Source organism: Cebus imitator, unplaced genomic scaffold (assembly GCF_001604975.1).
Source record: "Cebus imitator isolate Cc_AM_T3 unplaced genomic scaffold, Cebus_imitator-1.0 Scaffold735, whole genome shotgun sequence".
In the NCBI taxonomy this organism is placed as follows: domain Eukaryota; kingdom Metazoa; phylum Chordata; class Mammalia; order Primates; family Cebidae; genus Cebus; species Cebus imitator.
The window spans coordinates 210805-219465 of NW_016108050.1; the positions used below are offsets into that span (position 1 = coordinate 210805).

Sequence of the window (8661 nt, forward strand, 5' to 3'; positions counted from 1 at the left end):
TGGATACATTGTACACTGTGGGGGGTTTCCAGATTAATGCTCAGGAGGTCAAGGCTATCTGACTCTGAACATGGTGGCCTCAGCTAATTAAATGACCAAGTGAAGGTCATTTCCTCTGTTCTCTAAGCAAGATTGTCAGGGATGTCATGGACAGTAGGACATTCCTAACAGCTTCCCTTGTTCTAAGTTAACTTCTAACAATGAATTTCCAGTTTTAGAAAAGCAACTACTTGGGTAGTAATTCATTTCACAGACTCAAGCATTTTCAGTGTACAAATTAATGTCACAGGCACTCCTAAAAGATGTGGCCCAAGGCCAGCAGACCACAGGGGTGGCCACTGCCTTAATCCCCTCCTCACCATGTTTTCAACTCCATTTAATGGGAAAATAGGATTTTCTCTATTGAAAATGAAACTTGACTGAAAATGGTCTGTCCCCTGCTAGCTGCACTGTGAGAGCTAAGCCACAGAAGAGGCAGGTTGATTGGCAAGAAGAAAGGGTGTGCCCTGGGCTATGGGCTGTCTGGAACAAGTGTCATCTGAAGTTGGGTTTGGGTAGAAGGGGCTGCCAGTGGGCATGCTCTGGGGACGGGCACCCTCTTCTTGGACCACCGCTTCACGGGACCCACCGGAAGTTTACAGGTTATGCCTTCTCAACAGTGAGACGCCTCAAGTCGGTTTTATGACAACAGACAACTGTTTAGTTTTCAGACCTACCCATAAAATGTTACCTTTTTGTAAGTAACAAATCTTACTCACCTCATTACAAAGAGAAATAATGAGAGCAGGCTGGGCTCAGTGGCTCACGCCTGTAATCCCAGGACTTTGGGAGGCTGACGTGGGCGGATCACCTGAGGTCAGGAGTTCGAGACCAGCATGGCTGACATGGTAAAAGCCCATCTTTACTAAAAATACAAAAATTGCAGCTGGATGTGGTGGTGCATGCCTGTAGTCCCAGCTACTCGGGAGGCTGAGGCAGGAGAATCGCTTGAACCTGGGAGGTAGAGGTTGTAGTGAGCTGAGATTGTACCACTGCACTCCAGCCTGGGTGACAGGGCGAGACTCCATCTCAAAAAAAAAAACAAAAAAACAGGAAAATAAAGCTGTGAGCTGCATGTAGTGGAGGCGGGCTACTCTGCGCTGCATTCAGATCTCTAACCTGAGGTTAGGAATAGCCACCAGAAGTTCATGCACTCTGTTTTGCCCATGATGTGTCTTTACACAGCCTGAAGGTAATTTTATAAAACATTTTAAATAATTTTGTGCATGAAACAGTTTTGACTGCATTTTGATTGCCACCCATCACACGAGGTCAGTTGTGGAATTTTCCACTTGTGGCATCATGTCAGTGCTCAAAGTTTTAGATTTTAGAGCATTTCAGATTTTTAGATTTTTAGATTAGGGATGCTCAACCTGAACTTATCTATCCCAGCATTTTCTGGGTAATTTTTCTTTTTTGTGAGATAGGGTCTTGCTCTGTTGCCCAGGCTGGAGTGCAGTGACGTGATTGTGGCTCACTGCAGCTTCAACCTCCGGGGCTCAAGTGACCTCCTACCTAAGGCTCTGTGTGGCTGGAACCATAGGTATGTGTCACCGTGCCCAGCTAATTTTTTAATTTTTTTTTTAGAGATGAGGTCTTGCTATGTTGCTCAGGCTGGTTTTGAACTCCTGGCCTCAAGCGATCCTCCCACCTTGGCCTCTCAAAGTGTTGTTGGGACTACAGGCATGAGCCACCTGGTCTGGCCAGCACTTTTTCAACCAATAAGATTGCCAAATATTTAAAGGGTCCCTATTCATACTTATGAAGGCCATTTGTAATCTTATATTAATCATAGTTTTTAATTTTTTTTTTTTTAAGGGCCAGCAGGCTATCGAGCTGAAAGCCTCAGGGGCTGACATCTTTCCAGGCTGAAGGCAATAGTTTTTAATTTTTAAGAGACAAGTCTCTGTGTCACTCAAGAGTACAGTGGAATGATCATGGCTCACCACATCCTTGACCTCCTGGGCTCAAATGATCCTCCTCAGTCTCCCAAGTAACTGGGACTCAGGCACACTCCACCACTGTAATTAAATCTGTATTCACAAGCAGTTTTTTTGTTTTGTTTTTTTTTGAGACAGGGAAAAAAAAAAAAAAAAAAACTTGTAGAGATGGGGTCTTGCTGTGTTGGCTGCTGGTCTCAAACTCCTGGGTTCAGGGGGTCCTCCCACCTCAGCCTCCCAAAATGTTGGGATTAGTGGGTGAACCACCACACCCCTCCTAATCATACTTTATGATTAAGGACAATATAGTTTATAGCTGTGCTTGAACATGTAGTTTCTCCCTATGTGTAAGTGCTTACAAACATCTAAACACAAGAGGACGTTTAAAAATCTGAAAGAGACCAACATAGTATCTTTCAAAGCAATATTATTTTATGAAGAAAGAAGGGAAGGAAAGTATGTGAGACAGTTCAAGAATAAGGGGATGAGGTACAAAGAAAGGTTGAAGGAAAGAAGGTAGGGAAACATAGAAAAAAAAGGGAAACATAATGGCGAGATGATTCTTGGTGTTATCTAACGCCGTCTCCCGTGGCGGCCCTGGGCATACGGGCATGCTCTCGGGTGTGTGGCTGGTCTGCACACTCAAGTGAAGTCAGTGCAGCTAAGCATTGCTGCTATACTGCCACTGTTTCTCCTAGCTTAACAGAGACCTTTCTACGAGGCAAAAATGTCTTACCATTAATCTTACACTCCCACAATAGTGAGACAGGAGTTATGTGGAGACTGTATACTGGGAACATTTCAAACGTGATTCCTTCTTGGATATTTTGTCCTCACCCACTTGGGATGCTTGCCGATCACAGGCGCTATCTCCCGTGTCTTAATGCCACCGTGCCCGTCCAGCACACACCCTCATGGGCTCATCTCCAGGACTCAGTCTCAGTACGGCTTGCCAGCTGATGAGAAACTCTAGATCATTTTGCAATAAATTCTGCAATTTACATGCTGTCTTGAACTCTCATACACACCCTTTCCCAGTCACTTCTTTATTTTTTGAGACAGGGTTTTGTTGTTGTTGCCCAGGCTGGTGTGCAGTGGCGTGGTCTCAGTTCACCACACCATCTGCCTCCCAGGTTCAAGCGATTCTCCTGCCACAGTCTCCCGAGTAGCTGGGATCACAGGCATATGGCCACCATGCCCAGCTAATTTTGTATTTTTAGTAAAGACGGGGTTTCACCATGTTGGTCAGGCTGGTGTCAAACTCCTGACCTCAGGTGATCTGCCCACCTCAGCCTCCCAGAGCGCTGGGATTACAGGTGTGAGCCACCGTGCCCAGTCCCCAGTCACTAAGGATGCTATGGACCAAGTTGTCAGGCAAAGAAAATGAAATCCTGCTTTCACATTCTGTGTTTGGCTGGGTGGTTGTTTATAGCTGACTCACTGTTGCAACAAGCCTGTTGATCAGGATTTGATTATTTGTACACAATTCAATCTACTCCATGATTTTGTGACTTGTTGCTGAAACTTTTAAAGGGGATGCTGTAATTTTTAGGATATGAAAAGACAGCCTTAAAATAAAAACATATTTTAGACCTTAACCACAATTATGCAATTTTTCTGTGTGACATTGAAAAAAAAAGTATCCCAGTGAAGATGTACAGATTTAGAAAGGATAAAATAACCTCCTCTTTTGAGGTTTTGATCCCAAAAACATATTCTGACAAAAAAATAGCCAGTTAAGCATTCACTCATAGATGAAGAAACCTAAGGCAGCAGCTAGCTGGAGGCTCCTTTGCTTCTTCACAGGCCGTGCTGTAATCTCATACACTCTGCTGTACAGCACTGGCTTTGAAGAATATTTGGGCAGCTTCAAGAACCCGCCTTCTCAAGGCTATGCAGGGACCAGGTCGGCCTCAGGGTCCTCCTCCCAGGAGCTCCCGTTGTGGAAGTTCTTGAAGCTGGCCTCTTCCCCACAGGGCCTTGTGGATTTTCTGGGCTGCTTCCTGTCCTAACCTGAGCCAATGCTAAGGATCAAGGTTTAGGAGGCTAAGAGATCTGATAGCTCAGGAAAATGTAAAAAACTATGGAGGATACAAAAATGAACCATGTGAAACAATCTCACTGAGAGCCTTTAAGTTCCTTCGTTTGTATATTTCACAGGAAGCAATTGTTCTAATTGAGCAACAACTCTCCTTTCTGGTTTGTTACTAGCCTTGTTGTGGCTTAGGTACCTCAGGGTTTTTTTTTTTTTTTTTCTTTTTTTCTGAGACAGTCTCCCTCTCTTGCCCAGGCTGGAGTGCAAGTGACATGATCTTGGCTCACTGCAACCTCTGCCTCCCAGGTTCAAGTGATTCTCCTGCCTCAGCCCCCTGAGTAGTTGGGACTACAGGCATGTGCCACCACACCTGCCTGTTTTTTGCATTTTTAGTAAAGATGGGGTTTCACCATGTTGGCCAGGCTGGTCTTGAACTCCTGACCTCAAGTGATCTACCTGCCTTGGCCTTCTAAAGTGCTGGGATTACAGGCATAAGCCACTGCACCCAGCATTTTAAAAAATAAAATAAATAAGTATAAAGCATAAAGATGCTTGTATACTAACTTTTTCTGATATTCTAATGATCTGTTTTTAAATAACTATACTTTTTAAATAATTAAGAGATTTTAAAATAAAAATCATCCCTCACATTACGCTACTTGTAACAAAGCAAGGAGAGGTTTCTTTCCTGAGCCCCTCCTTCTTCCTCCATTCCTATCAGCTGTCCATGTCCTTCTGTATGAAATACTGGTCTACAGAACATTTTCAAGTATATTTACTCTTTATTGCATTCCTTCATTTGCATTAAACAATATTATATTTATATTTTCCAATATCATTTTGGACAAAACACAAAGACATTAAGCTCATTTAACAAGAGACAGAAGTTAACACAATGTGTGCTGCTTTCATGAGGAGGAAAGAGGCAAATCTTAGTGGAATCCAGGATACTGGCCACCAGGAATCGCAGACTCTCACAATACAATCCACTTTTTAAAAGCCACAAAATAAGCTAGAGAAGAAAACCCAAAACAAAGAAGAAATGCCATACAGGTCTCCACCAAAAGTGTACAAACAGCAAGATCTGGAGATGATTTGCTTTCTTAAATGGGGACAAATGACAGAGGAGCGACACCCAAGTGCCACTGTGGCCACAAGCCTCATGGTGGCATGTGGTGTAAGCACTTTAGGATGGCTTCTGATCACCTGTCCTTGCATTTTAAGCAGCAATGGGGAGAGAGGCACGCTCCATAAGTCTCATCATCAAATATGATGACCTAATTAAATCCCTGCTAAGTCAGTTAGTTAAAAGACAAATCACTCTCAAAAGGACTCAATGGGTGCTTCCTTTTGGAAGAAGTGTGTGGAGGGTAAAGGAAATGTGCTCAATGTATTGGAATGGACAATAAAAGATGGAGGGGAGAGGGCTAGAAAATGGTTGATTTTTCTGGAGAATAGTGTTTTATTTAGATACCAAATAGTACAGATCATTTTAAATAAAGGATAAATTCTAAGTAAGTCATTAAGCTAAGGAAAAAAGCAGTGATACTAATAAGCATCACTATTATGCTAAGGAAGTGACCCACTTGGAGTTGGACACTAATTAGTGCCAAGGGGTTTATAAATTACTTTAATAACTCCTTTCTGTTTAGGGGTGTACGCTTTTTCCATACCTAATCTTTCACGTTTTTAACAACATCTACTAAGTGGTAATAATTAGCATATCTCTTACCACAGAGCAAATTAGTTATACTAAGGGGAAGTCACAGCCATCACCGTAGTCAACTGACATTCTACTGAGAAAGATCTGACTGCAGCTTGAAAACATCTCTGACAATGATTGAGAACAGGATTTGAGAGATGCAATGCCCTGTTTCTTCAGGCAAAGAGAATAACCAGTCTTGTGGGAGACCTTTAACCAAATACCCAGTGAGCTCTAGTGTTAGCTCAGGACAACTGTCAGAGGATCTCTGGCCCACACCTCTATTTGCTGAGCCAGGTCTGCATGTGGAAAGTCTGCCTTCTAATTAGCCAACTGTTGTCATGCAACATTCAATAGACTGATTGCGAGTTTGCAGGGCATGATGGTGCTAGGAGAGAGCCTGAAACATGTAGTGTCCACAAGTACTGGATGGTTCCTACAAAGAGGGACTGAGCAAGAGGGATCACTTTAGCCTTCATGGAAAGGTAAGCACAGCATTCTAAACCAAGTTTACACCTTCCACAAGACACTAAGCTATCTCAGTAAGCATAAAGAAGGGAGTTTTATTGCACTAATCATGCAGAGCGAGCCTGTGTTGAAGGTAGAGAACGTTCCACTTAGTCCGGTATCTTGAGGAAGACAGTGAAGATCCCGGGTCATCTTCACCTTGGTCACTTCCCTTGGTCACTGTGTGTTTCAAATAGTTCATTTTCAATCAAAATCAAGGGGGCTACTGCAAAAGAAATACCAAACACAAAAAACCAGATGAGGGTCTGTAAAAAACTATTCATCTAAAAAAAAAAGTCGCTAAAAGCTTCTTAATGGTTTTCCTACATTTTCCACTATGCATTTGCTATTAGCTGAGCACTTCACAAAAGAAAATGGTCACAGCTCCATGCATGTAAAACCACGTTCCAATAAATATGTACCATTAAGTTTTTCCTGCACTGTGACAAGGAAGTTTTGCGAAGCAGGACAGGGAGAGCAAACCCACAGTACAACCAACTTCCTTGCTTGGTCTCTCGGACCTACAACACAGCGAAGAATTCAAATAAATAGAAACAAACTTATCTAGGAAAGCAACTCTTAGAATAGGCACAGGGCTTTAACAGGATGGTAAGTTTGGCTGATGGTCATTAAGTGTTCTGTGTACTTACGTTCCTTCTTCTCTTAAGAGGGCCAAGAATTTTCTCACACGGTATTCAGGATCCATCTAAATACATCAGAAGAAATGAAGACGGGTTAATGGTACCTCTAACAACTGTGCACTTCATGCCAAGGCAATGCTCGGTTTCACACCTCTTCAATGTTCTGCTAGGTCACCGAATGAGTTACCTGCTCCTTGACCAGCATTCTGACACACCACAAAGCAGATCACATCATTTAAGAGAAGTGAATGGGGTTTTCCAGAACCACGTACACTGGGTTCCAAAAGACCAAGCCCGTTGGCCATCATAGGCACTAGTGCCAGCGGTGCCCTTTGCTGGCCCCTGTGAGGCATCGCTGTGAGACTGGACAGGGTCATTCATCAGGGTTCAAATGATACCCAATTCATCTGTTGAAGGTATAAAAGTCTACTAAAGTCACAGCAAAGTGGAAGACACCAAATTGAGGTTGACTCAACAACTAAAAAACAGTTTATTAACTCTGGATAATCAATAATACAGCTTTTCTTAGCCTCAGTATCTATCATATAGTTTCTTCTTTGTAATAACAAAGTTGTGCTGAAACTAAAAAAATGAAGAGTACTGCCGATTCCTGATAGAATCTCTAGATTAATCTGGGTCTCCTGTAACTTGCAAACATGTCATGAGTCTAAGAAAAGATGGCGGAACTTGGTGCTTGGTTCAGGTGGTTATTATTAATTATCTTGACTAGTTTTCATTTTCTATTCATATTTATACTAACTTGTTAAATATACTTTATTCTCATAGGCCTACAGGAGATATGAAGTTATCTAGAAAACAATCATTAAAAACATATTTAATTCCTGAAGATGAATTTTTATTGTAAGAAACACACCTAACTTTTAAAATATGTTTCAGAGCAGGAGTCTGTTTCCCAAGAGGGAACTCCCTGCCCTCCAGGAATTACTTTCAAACGCTCAGTGCAGCTGTGGGTAGATGTGCAATTGGACTCCCCCTCCAAACATAATTTTTTTTTTTTTTTTTTTTAAGATTTCTTCTGTCCTAGAAAAACACTGAACTGAAGTTTCAAATGTATCAAAGTTAAGTGGTCAGACTACAAAGGACTAAGAAAAAGTGTGAATAGCTAACAAAAGAAACATTTTTCCTTTTTGGGAATAGAATTACATATGAATCAATTGTCAAGTTCTTAAAAAAAAAAAAAAAAGGAACTGGCTGGAGCTCAGCTGTAGTCGGTACTTGCCGTTCTTTGCCCATTAAATATATTTAATATGTGTGAGCAATGACTGCCTGACTTGCCTGTAGCTATGGAATTAAAAGGCAGGAGAAAAGGAGGAAAAAAGTAATCTAGATAAATGACTTTATTCCCTCAGGTGACATCCAGTCAGAGCAGATCCTCGGCACTGTGCAAGTTTTAACAGAATCGCGTGTAGTGAACAGAGAGGTAACATGACTTATATTCTGCAAAACTACATGCCTCTTCACTTAGGCTCAGCCTCTCTAAGGCAGATCTAAAGAGAATTCACTCAGCTGCACGAAATCCATTTGACATGAAGGGGTTCAAACTCAGAGGCCTATGAAATGTCAGTTGCTGAAGATTAGGCCTGAGTGCTCCACTCTCACTCTCTATCCCACATGCATAAGAAGCATTAACTTGATCACTGACCTGCAGGCATCAAAGGAAGGGAAAGGGATGAGAGTTGGGGAAAAAACCCACATAGTTTCTTCTTCTGTGCACTTATTGAAAAAAAGTATACTGAAACTTATTTGCTATAAATTTTAGTCCAAACGAACAACTGA

General features: G+C 42.0%; 1 protein-coding gene across 1 annotated transcript in view; it reads right to left on the reverse strand.

Annotated features, from left to right (window-relative positions):
* Positions 1-4776: 4776 nt before the first annotated feature.
* The window catches only part of NSF (N-ethylmaleimide sensitive factor, vesicle fusing ATPase), a 161809-nt gene continuing 157924 nt past the window's right edge, over positions 4777-8661 (reverse strand). The window contains 3 exon segments of the mRNA XM_017519298.1: positions 4777-6429; positions 6431-6449; positions 6874-6929. Of these exon segments, the coding sequence (XP_017374787.1) occupies positions 6388-6429; positions 6431-6449; positions 6874-6929 (117 nt within the window). The 3' untranslated portion in view covers positions 4777-6387.